General features: G+C 38.4%; 1 protein-coding gene across 5 annotated transcripts; it reads left to right on the forward strand.

Annotated features, from left to right (window-relative positions):
- The first annotated feature begins 780 nt into the window (after positions 1-780).
- znf618 (zinc finger protein 618) lies at positions 781-25,501 on the forward strand. 5 transcript variants are annotated; one of them, XM_088435712.1, is made up of 16 exons: positions 781-918; positions 1,011-1,099; positions 7,979-8,387; positions 9,774-9,851; positions 10,437-10,496; positions 13,521-13,610; positions 13,863-13,943; positions 14,770-14,859; positions 15,322-15,411; positions 16,257-16,334; positions 16,568-16,612; positions 17,786-17,863; positions 18,433-18,600; positions 18,875-19,971; positions 20,341-20,820; positions 22,710-25,501. In XM_088435712.1, exons 3-16 carry the CDS (start codon positions 8,003-8,005, stop codon positions 22,821-22,823), a joined length of 2,934 nt encoding a protein of 977 aa, XP_088291838.1. In that variant the 5' UTR covers positions 781-918; positions 1,011-1,099; positions 7,979-8,002; the 3' UTR covers positions 22,824-25,501. The 5 variants fall into 5 exon arrangements, with proteins under 5 accessions (XP_088291838.1, XP_088291836.1, XP_088291839.1 ...); XM_088435710.1 differs by lacking the exon at positions 781-918 and having other exon boundaries at positions 956-1,099; XM_088435713.1 differs by lacking the exon at positions 781-918 and having other exon boundaries at positions 956-1,099; positions 10,437-10,478.
- The last annotated feature ends 493 nt before the right edge of the window (positions 25,502-25,994 follow it).

Genomic DNA, 25,994 nt, shown 5'->3' on the forward strand with positions numbered 1-25,994 from the left:
GCCAGTCACTTAGCTGGAAACAGCGACTATTCTTTAGTGCGTTGCTTCCCTCTAGTGGTTGCAATAAACCAATGCAACGAGCGGGCCAAAAAACAAAGAAACGTCCTCGCTTATTATACCCAAACATATATGAAATAGGGTGTGCCATGCACTTATGAAAAACCTCTAGTGTGCTCATAATTTCATGCCATTTTTTTGTGTGTGACACATTTTTTAGATCTACCAATTGAGAATGAATTTATCTATTCTTATCAATAAAATTCGAAAGCTGTTTATTTGAAAGCGATGGTTTGATTTTCGTCCTGTATCAGTAAACACTTTCTCGCAAATAGCATTTAATTATTTATGGAAGTTTAAAAAAAAATCTGAATTTTTTAAAAATAATAATGCTGGCCAACCAAAAAAACATCCATCTCAGTTGTTGTCACCACATTAGTTCAAATGTATCGCCTGGATGTGTTACAGGAGCATTTGATAATGGGTAGCATTGTGGCGCATACTGCAAGCTAATAACAAATAACATATATTTCAGAAACAAAACAGGGATTATTTGAAATCTTGTATTAGTTCCCACGTAACATAACTTTTATTCGCCGTGAATCTTTTTGGTCGGCCAACCTATATTTCTCTCTACCGCCCCCCCGCTTTCATCTTCTTCCCAGACTTTTTTTTTCCTCCACCATTTTTTTCCTTTTTTAATGTAGGCTATTGCAGGCCGGTGCTGTAATTTTGGAATCTGCCCTTGTGTATGGCGGACGAAAAAAAAAAAAAAAAATCCTCACCAGGAAAAGCGACACAACCTCCCCCCCCGGGTGCGAAGGCTATGAGCGGACAGCCCGCACGGTCCGGACTGTCGTCTTTTTGACGAATCGTTACGTTATTTGCTACAAAAAAAATGTAACGTAGCGTGTCGAGTCGGTAAGGGGGGGGCAAACACAAGACTGGAGGGAAATTTCTCACATTTTTGAATTTCCTCATAACTAATTCACATTTTTCCCCTTCCCCCGGAGGAGGAAGCCGTTGTTGCAGTCACCCCTGGCCGGGGAAGGGAGGCTTTTTCGTCGGGAGTGTTTTCGCATGAGCCACGGCGCTTTTGGAGGTATGTCAAATCGCTTATTTTTATTTTGGGGGAAAAAAAAAGAAAATTTGCAAATTTCGAGTAGCGAGCCAACGTCAAGTTTATGGCTGTTCCACTTGACTAATGGACGCGTCAGCCCAGTGCTTGCCTTCCGAACCAGGTGCAGCCATCATCGAAGAGCAATTTTGCTCGTTTGTCGCGGAATTTTATTTCCAAATTGTAACTTTGAAGTCATGTGGTGGGAGGGATACGTAGCTAACCGATGCTATGAGCGAGCTATGGTAGCGAAATGAAGGACGACGATGAAGGGGAGGAACAATCTAACCGCACACAAAAACCTCCTGCAGCCATGTTTTTTTTTTTTTTTTTTTGAGAATTTTCCATCAAATTTGAGCAGGGCTCCGGAGTTGCCCTCCTCCTCTCTCCGGTACTCAGGCCACATTTACACCGCTTCTCGGTGTTTCTTTGACCGCCCAACACGCTCCACAGACGCATACGACTGCCAGTTTAGTATCCGTGCGTATAAAAAGAACATTTGAAATTGTGTGTTATTAAAATTTACTCAAGATGGACGTTTTTAATGTCTTAAATCTGCGACTGATTGGCGCCACCTGTAGGCAGCCATTTGGAGAAATTAAATTTAAAAAAATTCAACATTATTTAATTAGTCTGGGATTTGTCGTCTCATATTTTTTTAATCGAAATATAATGTGTTCTATTTTGACTGGTGATTAAACTCTGATGTCCAACCTAATAAATGCACAGTGACCTTTATAAAATAAATCTGCATTCATCAGCAGGGTGCAAGTCAGCTTTTTTTCCCACCCCTGCAGAGCTTCTTGAATATTTTCTTTAAATCAAATATTCTTACTTCTATTTAATTAACCCCTCGAGTATATTGTTGCCTCCAAATCTATTATCCCCAAGCTTCTTTTCCTCCTTGTTAGTTCAGTACTCATATTTTTTTCCCCCTAATTTTGTGATTCCTACAGATTGGGGAATTTTGCATGTAAAACCGCAAAAAAAAAAAAAAAAACCAAACAAACAAAAAAGAACAGAGGAGCGATGTAGGAGAAAAGAGCATGTAAAAAAAAAGCAGGGTAGGAAAAACAATCAAATGCAGGGCTCCTGCGGTTTATTTTATTAATCCTGTGGATGCTTTTCCCATTTTGCTCGGCTTGCTTTTTTTTGGGTCTGGTTGCCATTTTGCTAGGGGTAATTTGAATGCTGACCTTCAAGTCAAGTCCTCATAATAAATTCAGTGGGCTGCTGCAAAATTATAATAAATCTACCAGGGCAATTTTGGCTTTGTTTATTGAGTTGAAATGTAATCTCAAATCAAGAAATTGATGCGTCCCTCCACAATAGACCTCCTTAAGGCTTAAACATTTGCTATGTGAATAATTAATGGTTGTGCAGTCACAATGATCTTACTTGCTAAAGTAAGATAAAGTTTAATTTTGATCCAAATCAGACAATTTTCTTCATGGGGGAAGGGAACAAAATGTAGCATGGGCCAAACAATTCTTTAGCTGCAAGCATCTGAACATGTTAAATGAGATTTTCCATGTAAAATTTTGATTGTTCCCACATGTGCAGACTGGTTCAGATCCGGATAAGTCTTGGTTTAATGCTAGCCCCCCACCACCTGCTTTCACGCACACAGAAATGCACAGTAAAATTGTTTTCAAACCAGATACAATTTCATAGGAGCGTTTGAAAAGGGTTGTTTTATTTTTAATGTAAATTGCTTTCAAGTGTGAGTAGTAGATTGAATCCAGATGAAACCTGGTTTTGTATTGTTGCTTGTGATCCTGCACACTCATAATAAATGACCTCATTCTTTCAATGTAGTTAAAAAAATATGTCAATGAAACAAATAAATAAATGAATGTAACTAGTAAAATTACCAAACATCATGCCAGTTTTAAAAGTTGACCTCTGTATAGTCATAAAGAAAACATTGTCCACTTGACATCAAACAGGTAAACAATATTTTATATTTCACTTTTCTCAGTCATTTATTTCAAATAAGCGTTTTATGAAAAAGCAAAGCATGCCGTCAATCCTTTTCTTGTGCTGATATGTAAACGATCCCGTGGTATCACTTGACGATCTAAATGTAAGTTGAGCAGTCGTATGCTGGGCCCGAACGTCTTGTCACTGAGAAGTTCGACTTTAGGAGTGACTGTGCTCCTTTTGGAATTCTTGTGGCGTTAAAGCTAACAAAAACAGCCTTTGGCCAGTGCTAGTTTGTTGGTGGTGGTTGTTCCAATGTGCTAGCATGTTTTGACTAAAGAACCCTAGAAATCCTGAAAATGTATCTTTCTTTTTTTCAAGGATTTTATGCTGTTGTCGTAGCTTTGCCGCTCTTGTATGTTCTGTACGTTCTTTTGAATAATACTGAGTGTGGAGGATAGAGCCTGTAGGTTTGTATTTGGAGAACAGATTGCAAAAATTTCCGGTTTGACTAAAAACGACAGTGGTCTATCGAGTCACAGTGAGGGGTTTCTGTTTTAGTCAATAGAAACTTGCTACCAGAGTTTGTATTTTCTAAAGAAGAAAGATTTGCTTTCTTTGATTTCTCGCCAGTCCTTTTAAGCACTATTCCGGATGAGTGATGTGGGTTAAAATGAGCCTTTTAGAATCCATTTTGAGCATAGCAGGCATCCACTGTTCTCTTGTGTTCTCAGTGGCTGTGCTGAAAATGTCTGAAAATTGCTTAATTTATATTAGTCCCTGGGAAATTGCTTTTCAGGGGTTAGGGCCGCCGCATAAAATCGTGTGCTTTCCGCTCATATTTCTTCCTCTCCTTTCCCTTGTAAAAATGAACCTTATTGGTTTGATGAATAATGCATCAGGACATTCATTTGCTGCAGCAGTGAAAATTAGGCTTGTTTACGTGCAGCGGTTATGTACACAAAATTATGTATTTTTTCCACTTGACCATTTTGTGAAGGTAGAGTCTATGTTGTTTTTCTGGAAAAAAAATTCAGCAAAGCAAATGTAATTTCTGTGCGTTGTTAAAAAAAAAAAAATGGGGGAGGGCAAAACCGGCTCGGCTTTAATGAATCCATAAATCACAATGGTGCCAGGTTTGCTGCGCCTGCGTATGTTTGCAGTGTAATTTTGATTTCCATCAAAAATTTAATCTGCCAGCCTACAAGGGTTTTAGCAGCAGATCGGGTGCTGTCTTGAATTTCTAATTTTAGGGCTCTGATCTTTCTGGATTTATTTCTGCATGATTCAAGTCTGCTTTTCAATATCTCCTGTTATTAAAATTTAATTCACAGCATTAACATATAGATTGAAAATGTTTTTATGGGGGGGTGTGGAGTGAATACCACTGGAATTTTACTAGATGCCAGTTTGTTGCTGTCTGTGTATGTGTATTTTAGAGCAACGTTGCTGGTGGGGGGGGATTTATGTATTTCTTTGCGTTATTGCTTTTTCAAATGATGGTCAAACTCAATGTTAGAAGACATTTATTACTAGCGGACAGGAAAATGCATGTTTGATTAAGGAAGGATGATTTTTCCTGTCTTTGCTCTGGCTGATACAAACCAATGCAGTGAAAGCAGTGATTGAAGTGACCCGTCCGTCCTCCATTTTTAACATGCTCCTATTTTTACTCCCTCTCTTGAGAGCGCAAACATTTTCTCAATCCCTTAAGCAAATTTGTGTTTCATATTTGGATTTTCCTTTCCGGTGTATTTGACTTGCAAAGCAGATAGATTTATTTCATTAGTATTATTATTATTTCTTTGGTGGTAGTGGCAGGGGGTAAAGTAAAACCAACCTCTATTACTGCTTGTTTCAATATGTTTTTCCAGAGATTTCGTTCATTATTGTGTACACGTAGCAGCACTTTGACCAAATATAGGGCAATTATTTTTGGTAACAAAGCTGTGGTAGCACTGGATTCCTAATGTAGGATGTGAAAAAGCTGAGCTTTTATGTCTAGCCTTCGACTAAACCTACAGATACAGGAAATGAACGCGTTTGGTTGATTTGGTTAACTTTAGGAAACAAATGAAAGTAATAACTTATTTTTTTTTCTATTTTTTTTTTAATGGGATGGCTGTGTAGGTCTGAATTTCTCAGAATGGCAGTGTAGCATCGATCAGGATTAATGGTACCCAAAAGAATGTTTTCTTTTTTTGTTTTTTATGTTTTTTTTTTTGTTTTTTTTTTAACAAGCATTACATCTCTTGTCTAAAGCTAGCTTTATAGTATTTTGACAATTCTGCACAGTGAATAGTTTTTGCTACCATTTTAAAATGCATTTAACAAATTTTCTGCTAAAATGATGAAGACAAAATTGCCTTAATTTGAAGTTGCTTCATATATAAACATGTCAGCAATGTTAGTACAAGCTGTAAAGTTAATACTAAGTTATCTGGTAATTCCGTGTCAGTTCATCAAATTTCTAAAATTCTTACCACCTGATCATCACATACTGTAGCTTGGAAAAAAAAATTCTAGGATGAAAATACACTTGCTGATAGTAAAAATCCTAACTATTAGGTCAATAGTTTTCTAATGAAAAATGGAATTTGTTCTGAAAAATGGAATCTGTTCTGAGCTTTATGAATAGACTGAACATGCTCACGTTGTCATGAAGTTAAAGAAATGGGCGCCTATGATTAATTAATAGATAAAACACACAAAAAAAATCTTAAACTGGTAATGGAAACAAGGGATGAGCTTCATAGATGAATTTAGAATTAAGTTTGAATAGGCACTCTTAAATTTTCTAAATAAGTAACAGGAAGTCATTTTTTTCCCCTTGTGTTCAACCTTAACTATTTGGCATTTAAAGTTGTATCTTTTTACATGTGACATTTAAATGCCATGGTTTCCATTTTCCATTCGAGCCTCTTGTGTAAACGAAGAGATGGCAGCTCGAACAGGCTGGAAGGTAGAGGTCCACAACTAATAGACAGCAGGGGGAGCCTGACTTTCTGTTGCAATTTTTTTCTGAAACGCACTTCACCATTTTGCACTGAGCAGCTATGACATTTTGCTTCGCTTCTTCTATTTGTGATTCTGTGACCATCATCCCAAAACTTTGACATGACCAGTGCCCCTTAATTTAAAGGGGTAAGATAGGAAGAAAAAAACCCTGACCCTTGATCTGAGATCAAATCAAACTCCTCCCACAACTATCTCATTCCCCAGACCTCAACCCCTTTGGAAACCTGTTGCTCGGCACAAAACTGACACAGCTGCAACATGACAAGTGGCCATATTTTTTTTTTCTAAAAAGTCTTAAATAACCACAGAATCCAAATGCATGTAAAATACCCCTTCACAAATTCACAAAAAAAGTTTAGTTTCATACATGACCTACTTTGTTGCCCGCACTGATTTTCTCACCGATAATCTATTCTGTGCCGGTTGAGGTTTTAGGGCAGGTGTTGGCATTTGAAAATATGGTGCTAAATTTGACTCACTGACGCCTTAGAATTTTGGCCTAACCGAAAAATAAGTGGATATTTTTACCTGAAACTTGTCAGGCTATGGGAGGAGGGCTTTCTCCGAATGGAAAAAGTGAGGATGGGTTTACTTTAATTTGAAGGTTTTTATGACCTGATTTTCAAAAGGCGAAAAGCATTCTTCAAAAGGCCCCCAAATAAATCTATTTCTCCAGGGCGCTTCCTCTGATTTTCAATTTGTTTTTTCTGTGTTGTTCTCAATTGAAGTGGCCTGTCCAAACACATTTTTTTTTTTTTTTAGTTTGACAGATTTTTATTTTTTTAAACATCCTGTCACGTTGCAACTCACAAGAATGTGTTTCATATTTTGTTCAATTGATGGCAACAGGCACAAGTTTATTAACAAGTTTATTGTACTCTGCATCTAATAATGGTTCAAACGGTCATGAAAAACCTTGAAAAGTTATGAAAATTGAAAACACATTTTCCAGGCCCTTCAAAATTTATTGAAGGATAAAATTTACTGTTGCTCTGGAGAATTCACAGAAATGTTGACTGCATAATATTTAGGACATGAAAAACAAAATGGTGTACTGTTCCCTAGAATTGAAAGTGACACGGAAGATCATTATCATGTTAGGTGTGGTTTCAATGTCCATTGACCACTAACAAAGAACAGCGTTTTTATATTATTGCAACAATCAAAAATGTGGCTTACAGTAAGTATATTAAAATAAATGACCTGTGTGTTCTGCGCAACATCTCCACTAGATTATTGTATTTTATGCAAAGGAGTCTGCATGACTCACATGGTTAAATATCTCAGGACTTGTGGTCTCCAATATGGTCAATTTCCATTAAAAATTAAAAAAAAAAAAGTTTAAATGTTAATGATAATATCAATCATTTACCGTTCACCCTATGTTGCGAGCATGGATAGATTTAAAAAGATATATTTGCAATTAATAATTAACTGTAATGGTTGGGCAGAGTAAGTGAAATTTGGTCTTTTCTTGTGCCGACTTGATGATCTTTTATGGCTTCACTATTCTCCACTAAGCTGGTTTTTAAGTTCTGTATTTAAAACCAAAGCATCACTTGATAGAAGGCAAACATTGGCCAAGGCCAAACAAATCTATTTCGGATCAGCACCATAACAGATAACAACTTCCCATCTACAATATACTTTTTTTTTTCATGCAGTCATGCATTATTCACAGAAAATTTAAAGAAAGGGCATTTTTAATTCACATTTCATTACAAAAGACGAAGGAGGAATGCTCTCTGGGTCAGTAGAAAAACTTAACAGGTTCCTCTTTTATTTAAGAAATTTTTCAGACGCTTGCGCGCAAAGCATTTTCATAGTCTCACCGAAGGTAATTATTACCCTATTATGTTGCCTGCCTCATCATGTAATTAATGTATGACTTTGTCTGCTTCTCTGTCATTAATCATACCAAAGTTCGGGGTCGGCGAAGGCGGAGTCATGAGTGCACAAGAGTCATCCAATCCTGGCCTTGAGCCGGGGAGCGGTGGGAGCAACGGTTCCCCTTCCAATTCCGCCGTGGTCAGCCAAGACGCCATCTTAAATCCTGGCAAGGAGCCAGCGAGCGGTGGAAGCAACGGTTCCTCTTCCATTTCTGCCGTGACCAACCAAGACTCTGGCTTGCCACCAGTGACGATCAAAGAGGAACCGGGCACCACGGAGACGAGCAACGGTACCATTAGTGACACCAACCCTGCCGAGATCTGCGTTGTCATCGGTGGAAACGACGGCAAAGCGAGCGGAGGGGGATCTCGCAGAGGCCAGGCGGAGGGTATGTTCACCCTTGGTACTCCTCCTCCAACCAAGAGCACAGACTCATGCATAGGTGTGTGAATACATGTATACATACATAACACATGTAAAAAGACTCTTTTAAGATCAATGTTTTCTAAACTTAAGAGCGAGATCTTAAATGGGTTACACCTTTGAGTTGAACAAAAAGAATGGAATATGAATCAGAAAATCCTTTTTCATAAAGTTACCTTTTTTGTCAAAGCATAATCTTGAATGAATACAGAAAATGCATCCTTGTTATTTGGGGTTTCATGCGTCCACTAACATGTACATAACATGAGAAGACTTTGACATACTAGCGTTTACTTCATACTTGTGCCTCATCTACCCTTTGTTATCTATGGGATTGACCGTAAAACCACTCAGTACCCTGAATTTAAGTGTCACTTTCATAAATTATTTATATTACACTATATTAATGAAGCAAATCATGACTTGGTTTTGTGTATAGGAGAGTGACATTCATGAGTCAAAACGCTCACCAGAGCTTTGCATTTGTATATAAATCACAGATTGTAAAAAATTAGCAAAGAGAAAAAAATGGAATTGATACATGAAAAATAATGAAAGAAAATAAATGAAAAATGGTCAATTACAACATTATGAAAAATTAGGGTATCTGAATGGAAAAATACCTGGCAACCAATTAATTGATATGACTCTACCAAACACCATTGTTTATGAAATTTGGTCTTGTCTGCAATACTTAAAATTCCAATCCAGATACAACCATCCATACTGTATCTGTAATCAAAAATATTTATAACATCAATTTGGGTTAGGCCTCGCCTACATGTAGCCGGGGCTCTTGCAAATCGGCAGAAAAAAAAGTCTCCGTTTTGCTCTTATTTGCGATACGTGGCTGCCCCCCAACCTCCAGCCAAAGTGAAGATTTGCACAAGCCTCCGGTTTCATGGTTGTGTGTAAGCAACTTCAACCCGAGGTTTGCATCATTGCGCTACTCTTTTTCCTGCCAAAGACACAGATACTGGTGATGTCTGCGGCAGAAGTTCTTTCTGATTGGACATTTCAGAGGCGGACACTCTTTCAGATTGAACAGAATTTGGCGACACTACTGCCGCCTAGCGACTTGGCATACTTGTAAGCGTTTTTTTTGTTTGTTTTTTTTACACAAACAACAACAATGTTGGGGAGACGATGTGAGTTTAGATAAACTGGTTACATGTAGACAAGGCGTTAGACTCACCACCATTATACATTGCTTGAATTTTACTGACATTAAAATATCCATCTCTTAATCTGTCTTTTCATATCAGTCTTTCTAATTTATTTTGCACATAGACACACATACACACAAAATAAAAAGGATGTGAGCTAATAAATGGCTTTGTTTTGTGCTTGTCCTATCTAAGTGAATTGAGTGACGTATTTACTGAAAATGTCTTTTCTTATATAGGTTCCTATGTCTGTGGAGTTTGTGGGAAGAAGTACAAGTATTACAACTGCTTTCAGACGCATGTTAGGGCACACAGAGGTAAGAGATGGCCCTAAAATGTCATGCTCAGAAAAAAGCAAAAATATTCACTTGCTGAAAATAAAATGGCCTTTTTTTTAAAAAACTGAACAGTTTATACTGTATATTTATTCAGTGCTGTGCAAATGTCTTGGGACAACGAAGATGTGTTTTATAACATTTTGACTTCACTTATGCTTCGTATAAAAACGTACTTGGTTGACCCTGAAATGTCATAATTGTCATGGAATGTTTCAAGAAGGCTGTTTCGAACAAGGTTGTAACCAGCTGGAGAATTTTTGGAAGGTTTTCGTGGGAGGTTTAGCAATGGGAATTTAGGAAAGGTTCCAAGCTACATTGGAATTACTGAGACGTTACAGGAATTGACTAAGAATTTGGGGTCAGTTATATGGTACTCAAACTTAAAATGTTTTTGTCTAATTGTAATCAACAATACATGAAAATGATTAGGAAATTTAAAATTGTATTTTACTGAAAACAAATGTATTTACCCAATAATCCGATCCAATTTTAGAAATAAAATATAAATTGATTGAACAATAAATTGTTTGTTTGAGTAATGGCCTGATTTAACTTGCATTACAGAATCTGAGAGCATGGTCGCAGACCTACAACCAGCGCCCAACAGTGAGTATTCTCTAAACAGTGAGTATTTCATTTTGGCAGATTTTTTTTTCTTCTTTAAAGTCTGAGCTCAAAAGCAAATGTGATGAGGGACATACTATCCAAGCAAGTCGTTTTGACTGCAAAATGGTTATACTGTAATGCTCCCCAAATGAAATGAAAACTGTCTTTTTGTGTTTGGTTTAAGTGATGTCAGAATTTTCCCACACATATCTCCTAAAATAGCCCATGATCATCCATGAAAACTACTGAGCTGTATCTTTATCTCCACAGATTTAATGCCAACAAATGAAATATTTGCTTGCACTATCTTTAACCGGAACCTTTTTCTAAAGTTTTTCAAAAATCTAAAGAACAATGTAGCAAGGTAGGCATAAAAACTCAACAATCAAAAATGTTCATACTTAAGAGTGATTGTTTTGTTAAATTATAATGGGGACGGCATGCTGAAAAAAAAAATCTCTAACTATCGCGCAAAATCAACATCTGTTACTAAAGACTTCCACATGAACCTGTAACATTGCCAGAGGATGTTTTACATCTAGACCCTCCTAAAAATGGACGCAAATTACATTAAGTCAGTCATAAAACTGAATTACAAAAGCCATTAATTTCAAGGGAAATACCTGGCGCTCAAACAAAAATGCAAACGAGCTAAACGCATACAGGGCAGTACTATATAACATGATGAAGATAAGAACTAATATTAGCTAGCATGGTATCCAGTCACAAGTTGCTGGATAAACAAACTATACTATAACCATATTATCATAAATCCGGGGTCACCAACTCCGGTCCCCAAGGGCACCTGTCCAGCATTTTTTCAATGTAACCCTTTTCCGTTGCACCTGATTCACATGATGAATGTGTTCCCCAAAACAATGTGGAACACATTTATAGTTATACACTGTTCTAGAACCTTTCTCAGGCACTCTCGTTGTCGTACAAGGCACATTCTCTGATGGACCTAGTCTGGGATTGCACTATTGAAATTGCTATATTTTTTGTGCAGTATTTATGGCCCTATGCACAATATTTCTGGTCCTCTGCTCATTAAATTCAACTATAGATGCTTATTTTTGCTCTCAGTTGCTAAATGTACTGCTGTGCGCTTCCGTGTTATTTTTTTTCTCTCCCTCGGTCCCACTCACATGCTCATGCACTGTCAACTGTTTGCTTCAAGTGAGCATTGCAAATAGCTGCTGAATATCTTTTAGGAGGGTGGGCTTGGACATTTTCACTGGTTTACTGTGATGTGTTCGGTACTTTCATTGGTTATATGTGTTGATACTGGGTGAATGTTTCGACTGCTTTACAGTAAACAATTATAAAGAAACCGTATCGCATTAAAAGCCCCAACCTAGGAAAAAATGTAGCGTCTTATGGTCCGGAATTTGCCATATGTCCGAGAGGGAGTATGGGGTCGAGTAGAGCACCTTGGGTAAACACTTTAGGAAAGGCACTGCACAATTGAAATAAGTACAAATAAGTACAACCAGAAAGCTGTAATTCCAAACATTTTCAGGGAGCTGACATTCTGATGCCTAAGTCCCTTCAATTTTGACTAGTTTGCAAAAGTAAAGAAACTAAAGACTAGTTCAACATTTCACAGTGTAACTCCTTTACACCAAAACCTGCATTGTAAGAATACCCCCCAATGTGAAAAAAATCCATGCATTGAAGTCTTTCCTTCTTTCTTATTTCTCCATACAACAAAAATCCCTGTATATTACGAAATGTTTTTTTCTACATTTGTGTTTCACTGAAATTCACTACAGCAAAAACAAGACTCCTCATCTCTCCCCAACTTAACCAGGAGTTGTTTACTGTATTTAGATCACGGTATTCTTTTTCAGACGAATCATAAAGGTGTTTATACCGGCAAACTTCCGTAAGCAATCGTTCATCCGCCATGTTTTCAGCTCATCAAGAAATTCCAGAAGAAACACGGTGCATGGCTGGAAACATGAATGTGTTGTTCATGAATTATTTTTTAAAGGAAACTAAAAAAAAAAAAAAAAAAAATCAAACACAAACAAAACATTGCCCAACTATTACAGTTTCATTCTACTTTATCCACACATTCAAACTGTGAACAAGCAAACACATTAACTTTCTACTGTAGCGTTTTATCTTATAATTATTTTTTCCCAGATTTGTTGTACTTACCCTGCAAGCCCAGGACTTTATTGTTTATCTGTCTCCCTGCATTGTTTCTGTGGGAAAATAGTAGCTGATTCAAGGAATATCACTCCCTGAATTGGGTGCTAGGTTTTTGTTAAAATGTCAGTGGGATTTTACATAGTTGCTTTTAAAACTAAGCATGTCTTGTTTTAAAATTTACAATATATGTAGTTCAGTTTGTTGTCTGTTTTAATTTTACACTAAATTCTAACTGAGGTCTTAAAAAACTTAAAGCACTCTCAGGAAGGGCAGAATCACACACGTCCAAGTATGCTTTACAGGCTACATGGTGCATTTGGGGTATTTCACAGAAACCTGCTACTTATTGTATCCCAAACTTGCAGCCCTACCTGCTGATAGTGACTAATATTCAAGATTTGGGCTAATGCTGCCCTGCTGCAAATGCCCAAGTTGGCCACTCACCAGTACTGCACTGAAATATGGCACATGAGCACAATACAAGGTTGACGAGATGTTACTGCTTCCGTTAAACATAGTCGCACGGATTCATGCTGTGACACCTCCTCTCACTAAGTGATGCAAATAAGATTAGAATTGATTTGATTTCACAATCTAATATCAAGTCAGGCTCCCTAATGTGTCGCCAATAGGTTAAAAAACATAGGCAAATCATTGATCTGTTTTTATTTTAAGTTCCTATATAATGGAACTGCGTTTGTTTTATACTCATACAGTATAAACTCAAACTCCTAATTGAGTCACACCAATAATCAATACCTGTTTTGATTCATCCTTTCCCTAATGATTCCCACTAAGGCAGGTGATTATTACGTTTTTCTGCGAGGCCCTGAATCAACAAATTTTCAACACTGTCTCTCATATCTGTCTGCTCATCTGTAGGTGGCTTCCGATACTCCTGTGACATCTGCGGCAAAAAGTATAAATACTACAGCTGCTTCCAAGAACACCGTGACCTGCACGCAGTGGATGGTAAGAGAGCAAATTGCAGTGGATTGAAAAACCTGGAACAAACAAAAAACTAAAAATAAGCTAGCGCTTATCAACATTCTTAAAGGAAGTGCTTCATTTATGGATAAGGTATATTTATGGCCAGACTAATGATCACTTGAGTGGGGGTAAGGTCATAGCTTCAGAATGTACTTTTTCAACGTTGAACCATATGTTTACGTTGCTTACAGTTGTTTGGCGTTCAACATTCATCCTTTGTTCTATCCCCTTTAGATCCATACGAGCAGGTCATGATACCAATTGATGGCCTTAAAGAGGAGGAGCCGATTGAATCTTATCATAAAATTGGACCAAGTAAGACTATATTATATCTTCTACTTTTATGATTCCTTAGACATTATGGCTCAACGAGAAATCATTTGGGATGTTTTGGGATCGTCAAAAGAGCATTAATTTCTTTTTCAGGTGGGGCGCTTTTACCTTGAGCTCAGTCAGTACCATGCCTGTGGGCAGGTCACACTAACCAGCTTCAAACTGCGGGGATAGTCTCACAACCACATCATTATTTGGTCCATAGACTCTAAAAGTCCTTACTTTCAGGACCGCTTGGCAAATGGCAATGCTCTGTTCTAAACTAGCCAACATGCCCAGCAGCATCCACATTTCCTGTAGTGATGAGCTTTGCTTGCAAACTTAGTAACATTGCTAGCGGGGCATGTTCCTATAGAGTCAGGCATCCAGCCACTTTTGTAGGCTTTCAAATAACAAAACAAGTAACAAATAACTAAACCAAAAAGAAAAAAGAACATCGACATAAAAACACACACAAGAAGGAGAAAACTATTATGACATATGAATAAATTATAATTACTTTAAAACAGGGAGTTTCACTTCAATCACCCTGTATATTCTACATCACGACACATATTCCGTGGATTGCTATGAATTTGTCAAATGACTTTGAAATCAGCGGTTAATTCCGCAATCATGGCCTCCTGCAGGGTCTATTCAGAAGTGTGTTCCCTGAATTCATTTTCTCTCCAATTCAAAGAAAAGTTGTGTTTGAGACTCAAGATACTTGACTGTACAATAAATTTATTATGTGATACTGTAGATTGTGTTCATTTTGTTTTAATCTTAATTCAACACATTTTCCTGTGCATCTTTTTCCCTTCTGCAGAAACGGGCAGCTTTGTTTGCGAGTTCTGCGGAAAGCAGTACAAATATTTCAACCCATACCAGGAGCATGTTGCACTTCACACACCCATGAGTGAGACCTTTGTTTATTTTTTTTTAATTGCTACTGTATCTTCACCAAAAAACAAGAAAGTGAATTTGGTGGCACAGTATGTTCAGTTTTCACAACGGAACTGTTAAAAATCAGAAAGTTCTGATGATTGCTCCAATTTCCAAAGATGTTGCAATGTTTGGGTGGAATTGCTATCTCAAGCATAACTGATTGAATATGTGTGAATTGTTGCAAATGTGATTCTATTTTAAGTGTTTATTATGGTGATTGTCTTGATAATGTCTTTAACATAATTTGTAAAATATGCTCATATAGGCACAGTATATTCAATTGTACAAAATATACCTTGACAGGGGCAGAAACCATGTTCAATATACTGTAAGCCAAGATAATCATGTTGTTTTTTTGTTTTTTTTTTCCAAAACATGTGTCTGTTTGTTTAATGTCCATTACAGTACAATTTTGTTTTGTTTCTCCTGTTAGGCTCCTTTGATTTGAAGGCATCTCGAGTGCAGGAGTGTGGAAGCTTGGACATGAGTAAATTTGGTCACGGCCAAACAGATAAGATAAAAAGTAATTGTACAACTTTTTTTTTTGTCTTGCATTTATTCAAATATGTTCCAAGAAGAATAAGGCATATACAATATAAGTAGATTGTAGGCTTAATATTTATATTCACTGCAATTATGTCATCAGAATGCTTTGTAATTTGTTGAGTTGACAAATTGTAATGTTGAGCAGATAAAAATTAATGGATTATTGTAAATTACTGGCAGAAAATAATCAGGCAATCAAACTGAATTTACTGAAAGTACAACAACACATTTTTTTTTAATTTTGGACAGTACACAGCAAGCCAGTCCAAAAAAAAACACGTTTTGCATATAAACAGGGGTGCTCATAATTTTTTTTTTTTTGTGGGTTACTCACATGAATACCAGGATTGGTGGTCCGCACATTTTCTTTCATTAAAAACAGTCTTCTTCAATGTCAGTGTCACCCCCACATTAGCAGCGCACCATCAATGTGTGCACACAGCGAGCATGCTCCTTTAAGTCCATCAGTTATAATATTTGCGGGTTGTTCAGGGCCCATTTTTATTAGTACCAAGGAAGTCAGAGGTAAATTCTCCATCCTTTGCAGATGAGCAACTATTTATAACATAATTGCTATGTAAAACGTGCATTTTATTTATTTTTTTTTTAGGTGGGTATAAAGTCACAAGCTATAATTTACGCGTACATTTAAAAGCGCTAAGAATATTTGGAACCTTTTTGATAGCATGATTGATTTCACATTTGCACCTGCTGTAAACTAGCATTAAAATTGCATATGATTGATTTTCATGGGTGTTCTCACAAAAAGTTTCACAATATGCAGAATCACAGTGTGTGTCTGGTGATTTTGCTTTTTCACAGGCAGTCATTTCAGACGGAAACTGGAGAATGCATTACAGTCTAGCCTGGTTGACACAAACAGTTCACAGAATTCAAGTGGTGAGTAGGCTTTTTATCTTTGGATGTTGCACAAGCAAAAATCTATTTCTTAAATAAGGGTTATCACTTGTGTTAGAAAGGGTGTGTGTTATGGCCACTTGTTTATTACAAGCGCCTATTTGACAGTTCAACAGTTGTGTTCAATTCAATGATCAAAATGCAGAAATAAAAGAAGGAAACACGTCACAGTGAGCTATTGGCTTAACCTCCTTTCCTTATCCTCCTCTTCACAGGCACTCCAAGCCCTCTGGTGGCTACTTCCTTCTCTACACCTCAGAGTAAGTGCCAGCCCCATCCACATACGCCTACCTTTCTGCTTTCAACAAATGGACAGTATGTGTACACAGCTCTCCATTTCATGTCACCTTTAGTTTTTTGTAAGCCATTGTTCATCTTCTCTACACTTTCGCCTCATTCATCATCATTGGGGAAAGAACACTCAAGGTGCTTAATATTAGGTTTATTGCACATTTGTAGGAAGCCTGGATCCAGGCTTTTCAAATTGTCTTATGGAAACATTGACAGGATAGTTCTATTCAGTAAAACGCAGGCCAGATTTTGTTTAGCTTAATGTTTAATGCTAGTCATTAGAAAACCATTTTAAGTAATACTTTTTCAACCGATTACATTGAGTTCTCACACCAGATTTCACATCTACACACTACACATCTAGTATTCTATCACTATCCTATTTGAATGCTTTTGGAATTTGCCCTCATAAATTCTTAATTTCCATCTCTCTCTCCCTCTCTCTCTCTCTCTCTCTCTCTCTCTCTCTCTCTCTCTCTCTCTCTCTCTCTTTCTCTCACGCTCTATCTATCTATCTATCTATCTATCTATCTATCTATCTGATATGTGTGTGTGTGTGTGTGTGTGTGTGTGTGTATATATATACATATATATATATATATATATATATATATATATATATATATATATACCTTTTAATGTGCAGCAGATGTTAGCTGCTAATACTGAAGTCTATGGCTGGGCCAATATTTTTCTTTATTTTAACACTTTTTTTTTATGCTGCTTCAACTTTTGTACAAAGCATACCATCCTAAATCCTTCAGTCTATGTTTTTTTTGTTTCATGTTGTATTTGTTTTATCCATATTTGGTATGCTATTACTGTATACCACTATGCTGGCTCTGAGTTAGGACAGCGGTGCACTGAGGTTACATAGTAACCATTTGGCCCTAGCATACAAATACATACACCTACTTCTGCCATAAGTATTTTAAATCTTGTCAGCTGCATCTCCAGTATAAATGTGTTTGGCTGCAGGGAAAATGGCAAGCAATTAGTGAGCCCTTGGTAGTGTTGAAAATCTAGGCCTAAACGTGGCATAAAACAGTAATGGAGGCAGCTGAATGGACAGATGCATTAGCATTTGCATTTTTGTCATTGAAGAGAGATTCAACTCTCTTCTGGGCCTTGTGATTTTTTAGAACCCTACACTTGTGGTGCCTGTGGCATCCAGTTCCAGTTCTACAACAACCTGCTGGAGCACATGCAGTCCCACGCTGGTGAGTCCACTCCCACAAATGCATGTTGAAGCTCAACAGCCAAGAAAGCACTGAAATTAAAATGGCTGCATTTGACGTGGAAGTCTTTTTAAAAAAAACAAACAAACAAAAAAAAAACATGTTTTAGTCATCAAGTTGTCCACGTGGTTGTTGGAGATCTGGTTCTAGGATACCTGGTTCAGATTTTTTTTCTCCACTAGTGCAATCAGGTAGCTGTGCAATGGCCTATTTATGGGATTTTTTCTTGATAAAAGTGCAAATATACATATGCAGTTTCAGTGATGAGCAAGCTATTTCCAGGATTTATCATTACTATTGGATTGGGACTACTTTTCATTTTATTTTTAATTTTTCATCTTTGTTTTTGACATTAGGTCCATTCGTCATATGAATTTGACATTTGTCGAATGTCCCATATTTGAAACATACACATTTTTTCTACTTTATGTGGCGCCTTCAGCTTTGTTTCCCCTTTTTCTTTGTCCCTCCACAATCCTGCACTTCCAACTTGTTCTTTAACTTCACGTCTTAGATGTCATAGCTGATCTTTATCCTCTATATTCCTTCAGCTGACAATGAGAACCATACCAAAGGGGACTCTCCAAAAGCCTCCTCAGCCTCGGGTCCTCAGGAGCCGCTTTGGAGAGTGTCTCCGGCTCAGGCCCCCGGTCCGCATCCTCCAGTCAAACTACAGATACAACCTCAAAGTCTTGTCCACAGGAACCACAATATCACTCGTATGTTTTTACTTAAATTGTCGCATGCATACAGTGGACCACTGGTCAAGGCTATGGCATTGTTGTGGAATGATTTCTTTTACTTTCCGTGAAAATCTGAAGTCAGAGCTCACGTCAGAACTAACATTTAAGAACACATTGTTATCCACCTTCAAGGTTTGACTGTAAATTATCGTGTCGAATATACAGCTTGAACCCATTCAACTGAGCCAACGTTTATTAGTATCTATTTTTCATGTGTTTATTGTCCTAAATGGTGTTTCTTTCTGTGCAGAAAATAATGGACTGCCTGAGAAGGAGCGGCTACAGGTGGCTGAGCGTCTCTTACGGGTAGTGTGTTCTGATCTGAACATGCTCAATGTGCTCAACAGCAAGGACTTCCTCAAGCTGGCCCAGACTCTGGTGGACACGGGGGCACGTCACGGTGCCTATTCCACCCGTGACGCCCTTGGCAACATGAGTGCCTTGGCGCTGCGTCAGCTGCCCCGCATGTACAACCAGGTCAAGGTCAAGGTGACGTGCGCCCTAGGCTCTAACGCCTCGCTTGGCATCGCTGTCACCTGCCACTCGCAGACGTCTGGCCCGGATGCTTGCTACGTTCTTACTGCGTACCAGGTGGAGGGCTCGAGACTGAAACGTTACGTCCTTGGTGTGCGGGAAGCGGAGCTGAGGGAGGGGCCGGAGCAAATTCACCACTGGGTCCAGAATGTGTTGTCTGAGTTTGTGATGTCAGACATCCGCACTGTGTATGTGGCAGAGCCCCGCGTTTCGGCGGCCGGATTCAGCGCATCTCCGCTCGGTGGCGGTCGGGGCAGGATATGCTTGCGCTGCGCAGGGTGTTCGCTCGGTGCTGTGGTTCAGGCCGTCTTGGGGAAGCGTAGCCTGCAAGCCCGAGGCCTTCACGAGCTGGCTGAACTACTTGCCACGTGCAAAGACATCTCCGCTTCCACCACACTGGCACTGAGAGAGGAGCAGTACACTAACTCTTCCCTCAGCACAACTGAAGAAGGAGCGCAGGGCAGCGCTGGCCAGTGCCCCACCCCGCCCTGCTGGGACCGTACGGCTGAGGCCCTTTTGCAGGTCCACGCCCACTTTGAGCACATCTGCGAGACGTACGGACGCAGCAAGTCCACGGCGCCGCTGCTCCAAGGCCTCAACAAACATTTGCTCGGCACGCTAACTTGTCTACTGGCCCCTCTGCGCCTGGCAGCTCTGGAGCTGAGCAGTCAGAGAAGGCCCACCCTGCAGCAGGTGCTTCCTGTCTACTTGCGCCTGGAGAAGTTCTTCACTTCCAAAGCCGGGGAGGCAGGAACAGGCATGGCCAGCAAACTATGCCACTACTTCCTAGAAGCCCTCAAGGAGAACTTTAAGGTCCTCTTTTATTTATTTATTTTTTTATGTTAACATAATCATTCCGTAATCGTTGCAAATGTTATTACTTGGACTATATTCAACAGCTGCTGAATTTTCTCATGCGATTATAATAGATGTGTAACTATATATACAGGCTTTAGATTCTTTATATATTTCGGTGCTATTGATCAATTGGAGTCTGGCTCAGCTACTGTATCCGAAGTTAGCATGCTCTCTGTGCTTGCCTTGGTGTTCTCCAGGTGCTCAGTCATGTCAAGACTAAGACTATATTTACAATCACAAAATGTCAGGGAACTGAAATTATTTTCACTTCTGAAATTAGTCACAAATATACTTAATGTTGCATCTGGCACCTTTTATCCCTAGGTTGAGCGGGCCCACCAGGTGGCAATGGTATTGGACCCTCAGCTCAAGCTACGTTCAGTTCCGGCTTACCAGCACGAGGATATAATCTCCCGAGCGTGTGAACTCGCAGCTGAACCCAGAGAGGGCGGTTTGACCGGTCCCGGGGCGTCCTGCGGCGAGGAGCGGGACAGTGATGGACCACCCATGCCCAAAATAACCCGGGTTGAGGGAGCGGGAAACAACGGCGGCCTTTCGAGGATGGCCTTGTCCACTAATGACGAGAGTCAAAGCCACGTCAGGCAAGAGATCTTCCAATATCTGGCAGAGCCTCTCTTCCATGGCTCCACCGATCTCTTCCAATATTGGAGCTCAACAATGGGCGACAAGTTCCCCAGGCTTGCCCGCCTGGCACTGTGGCTCCTGGCCGTGCCCGCAGTGGGCATACGCAGCGAATGTGTAACGGTGTGCGAGCAGAGCCTGGCCATGAAGAGGAGGCAACAGGTAACCGCTGAAGAGATGAACAAACTCATTTTCCTTCGCTCCAACATGGGCTAACAGACCAAAACTTCACCTCCCATCCTTAGACTTAATTAAATAGACTTAGACCGGCTGTAAAGCTAATTGTGTATGAAAGACCAAAAAAAGAAAAAAACAACAAAACAAAAAGGCTGTTTTTAGTTTGCAAACACTTGGAATAAGAAGGCTTGTCAACTAGTGTATGACACACTGACATGATGTTCAGTGTTTTAGGGACAGAACAGTGGCTGAGTCTTTAGACAAGCTTCTGGGGTCTGGCCTGAAGAGTCACTGCTTTAAAGGCTACATGCTGTTAGACTTTCGGGATGGTCGGTAAGGTCAGCAAGTGAGGTTGGTGGCATAAATATACACTTAAACAGTTAAGAAATCTCACTGCCTTTTGAACCTCTTGAGTCACTACCAAATTTGTGGCAATGGCGCAGAGATTGAATTTAGAAAAATTATTTCAGCAGCTTCCCCAAAAATGGATCATTGTTTTATTTTAAAGAATGGCAAATATACAAAAATGTTATTACAACCTTATGCTGCCATTATATGCTCTACGTGCCGCCGTTTTTTTTTTTTTTTTTTTTTTTTGGGGGGGGGGGGGGGGCAGGATTTATATGGGCAGACTGATTTCAATTTAATGCTTCTGCTGAATATTTTTTTTTTTAAATGTCATTTTTTATTATTTTTTTTTTAAAGATCTACAGTACATTTCAAGTGACATATAGCTGATAATGCCACATTGCCATATCTGGCAGAACACCTGAACCAACCTACCTACACAGATGGTTAAATACATGTACAAAGGTCAGCATCGGGCATTGACGTCACAGAAAACCATGTATGAATAATGCAAATATTTTGGGCTGCTACTAACTGTTGTTTTAATTTTGATTTGTTCGATCCGTTAATCAATCAGATCGGGGGAGAGGGAACTTTACTTTTCAAACAAACACAGTACTGCTTTGGTCCGTAACATGTCAGAAAATGGGCTAGCATTTGTCTTTTCAGAATCGGACATTACTCAAATCAAGCAGTGTAAATCCAGGCTTTTTTTTCCCCTTGCTTCTATTTATGCTAGCTGCACTGTTTGGCTTGTAGGAACACATGACGCTGATCACACTTAAGATTTTAGCAATTATTATGTCAAAAATTAGCACCATGCTTGGGTACAACAATGCTTTTATTTATTATATTTAAGTCACAAGGCAGTTTTAGTTGACTGTAGAGAAACATGCTGACAGGTTGTCAATTTGAAATATGTTGTTTTTCCACTGTGTTATTTACAGGCGAACGGCAGTAATTTGAATAGCCATGGTTCTGATAAAGACGTTTGTAGGAACTTTTTTTATGTAAATTTTTATTTTCAATTAATATAGTTTAGTCTTCCTTAAGTGGGGCTTAATGTGTTGATTTCTTGAAGCAATAATGTACATAAGACAACTATAACAAAGTAGTTCAAAGCAGAAATCTCTCCCAACGGAATAGTTCAGCCTGCCATTTCACTTGTCTTACTTTGACCTCCATATTTAGATACGCATGTACACCCTCAAAAATGCGGCTAGTTTGAAATAAACACAGAATGTTGAGAGCCATCCTTTGGCATGGCCACTAATTCCCATCCCCAACAGCCAATGACGTCCACACTTACGAACAATTTCAGTACTTCCTTAAATTGCCTTGGATGAATATGACTTGCGTTGTCTGTGTTCTTTTTGCCCTGCATTATTTGCAACGTTTGACATTTACATTTTGTCAACTGAAAATGCCTTTGTTACTAATTCATTGCCTTCTTCGCAACAACCCGTTTACTTTTGTTGCCTCTCAAAATGCCAGTTTTGACTGATCTGACTGACGGTTGAAAACAGTGTCTTCTAGTGGTCAATCGAAGACCTACGTTATGGGAAGCCGCTTGCGGTGCTTTCTGCCCCCACCCCCGATTATTGTCTTCAAAAATAAGGTGCGTAATTATCTTCAAATAATACTCTGTGAGTATTTTCTACAGTATTCAGTGGAACACTGTAAGTACAAGTACCCATCTTATCCCTCACAAACTGCTATAGATGCAACACATATTTAATGTTTCCCAGGATTTTCTTTTAAAATCATGTTTGTTTTTGCAAGGCACTGTTTCTGTTCGACCCTAATTTGGCGATTGGGGATGGGCATTTGACTACGTTTCTTGGTTACATTTTTAATTGAGATATTGATTACTTTAACAATGTAATTTTTATGGCTGAGTTGCTAAATTTGTTTTTACTGCATAGTTTTTATTTTTTGTTTTTTTTTGTTTTGTTTTGTTTTTTTGTGAACCATACAGATGCATTATACATGGTTAGCACTTCATCTTAAAAAGTTCCCATCTTATTAACATACTTGACCTGCTTTTGTCAAATTATCCTAAGGATCAAGAATTGTATAACACTATAACCCTCTTTTTGTCTTCCTGAAATTAGCTTTTTTTAGGGGTGGGCTGACTTTTATGACCATGACGACTGGGGGGCAAAGACTGATCTTTTTGAGACTTAGCATGCACTCCTTTAGTCATTTTGCCTGCCAGTGTGTGCAGACCAACTGGCTGAATCTCGCCAGTGAGTGCGTGCTGTGGCCAGCTGCTTGCTTGTGCTTGCAAAAACAGAGTCCAGAGCATGATGAGAACGGAAGTTAAATAAAGCTGTGCCATAAAGGAAAAAATAAAACACATGAAGATTGTGTAAAATGTTACACTTGGTATACATTATGTAGTATATGTGGCACATTTAGCCCGTCACTTAAATGTGGCTCTGGATTATCGAATAGCCGATCTTTTTTGTCATGTGGGCAGTTATGTAAATTAGCTCCATTCTAATGTAGCCTGTCTCTTTCTTGTCTTTAAAACATTGTCCTATCAAAAAAACCTGCAATCTGAGTGGATTTATCCTGATAATAGGGTCCGAAACATATTGGGCGTGGCAAACTTTGTAGCACCCAAACAGCCGGAAGCAGTTAATAAAATCAAGTGCCCTGCAGGACAAGTTTAATTTATATATATATATATATATATATATATATATATATATATATATATATATATATATATATATATAATATATAATTGTCCATTTTTGTCAGATCACATGAGAGTACTGCCTCGGAGGACTATGTTTTGAGATCGATGGTAGAGGGGAATCTTAATGTGTGTGGTGCTTTGTGTTGAGATAATTGGGGCCGACCACACACAAATGACCAAAACTTTATAATGCCTAATTTTCTATATTTGTGTTTGGATTGTTAAACAAAAATTAAAAAAAAAAAAAAAAACCTGTAAGATTTGAAAATTTGTGTGTTACAGGCCTAAAGATTGTTTTTCCAGAGACACATTTCATTTCAAGGCATTTTAAAAAGTCAAATTTTCACATCACAAATGCTTTGTAAAAAAAAACAAAAAATAAAAGTAGAAAAAGAAAGTAAGCTTCTGTAGATAAGCGCCTATGCTGGTTGCTGAACGTGCATTCCATTACTCATCGGTAAATTGCCATTCTATCGACAAATTTCCTAACTCAACCCTCATATGTGATTGCTTTTTTAAATATATTTTAAATGAGTATCAGGGGGAAAATTGACTTTAATTGAAACACACCAACTCAATTGTTTACCTCAACATATAAAAGGTCATGCTGCTGCTCAGTCAAAAAAAAAAAAAACAGACCACAGAAATGGTTTGAGCTTAATGTTTTTCTTTTTGCCAGGAGTAAAAAAGATGAAGGGATTTGTAATATCATTTTTAAAACTATGTATTTTAAATAGGATATGCTCTGGGACAAAATGCCATGAGTTGACGTCAGAACCATTGCGTCAACATAATCGAACCCTAGAACTGGTGTTTTTATTTTCCTGTTTATCTTAAACGAGAATAAGATAATTATGCATGCTTTTTAATAAGATTATATGATACAATTTGAAGCCAGTGTTTTTTTTTTTCATGTCAGACTGAATTTGAGCCCCTCGGGTGTGGAGGATGGCGGCCGAGGTACTGCTGATAATAGGTTTGGTGCGAATGCGTTGGCGACGTCATCAGTTTTCCGAGGACGTATTATGTAAATATGAGAGAACTGCTGTTTTTATGCCACGAGCGGGCGCCGTCAATTCACAGACACAGTAGGGAGCGCCGATAACATTATACCTCTTTTTTCTACAGTAGCATTTCAAGGATTAAAAATAAATCTTTTGATATGATTAAAGAACTCAACTTAGATACTGTTAGCCCAGCCGCTGTAAGTTTGATTTTAACTTATTCCGACATCAATTGTAAAAAAATATATATGCTAACACTTGAGATGTGTTCTTTGGCTTCTAGTCTGCATTATCAAATCAGGTTACCAACCGTGTGTTGCTTTTATTTCTATTTTACAGGCTTTTTTCTTCATTTTCTATTGGTATACAACACGTTTGATCTTTTTTCTTTCTTGTTTAGATTCCCACCTGAGTTGTCTTATTAGTAAGCCTAATTTATACTTTTGTAGCAACACTATTTTTATATAATGACAAAGTAAGGGTTCAGTGTCTTTTTGTTGTTGTTGTTTTGTGTCCTCCAATGGCAGCGCTGTTCAAAACTGTTTCTGGACAACATAACCCACTGTAGTATGTGATGTGTGAATAAACTCCTAATCTATGTCTAAAAGTTTGTCTACGTGATGCCATACCTATGTGTCGTAGAAAATTTCACTTTCCACTCTTTGTGCATAAGCATAATAGCTCACAACTAATGTTTTCATAGGTCAAACTTTTTTCTTTTTTTTTTCTGTGGGGTGGCTAGGGTGACACAGCTCATGGGGGGTGGCTGTGTTTAGCATATCATATATAGTCAGAGTTTCACATATTTGTGCCCTGTACTTGTGATTTGTTTTATTGTTCTTTTTTTGTTGTTGTTTTTTTTTTTTTTTTTGTGGGGGGGGGGGGGGGGGGGTGCCGTCATTTTTAAGACACTTGTTTGGACGGCAAGGGAAAAATTTCATTGTTCAAAGAAACTTGATTCTACACTGCACATGGCAAACACTTTGATTTTTGAAGAATAAAGAGGAGAAAGAGGGAAAAGCAATACTGGTAAGTGGAAAACGTTAAGCACAAATGACATACCTAAATGCTTGTCTTCACTCACTTCAGTAAACATAACC

Source organism: Hippichthys cyanospilos, chromosome 15, assembly GCF_059441005.1.
Source record: "Hippichthys cyanospilos isolate Australia breed blue-spotted pipefish chromosome 15, RoL_Hcya_1.0, whole genome shotgun sequence".
Taxonomy (NCBI): Eukaryota; Metazoa; Chordata; class Actinopteri; order Syngnathiformes; family Syngnathidae; genus Hippichthys; species Hippichthys cyanospilos.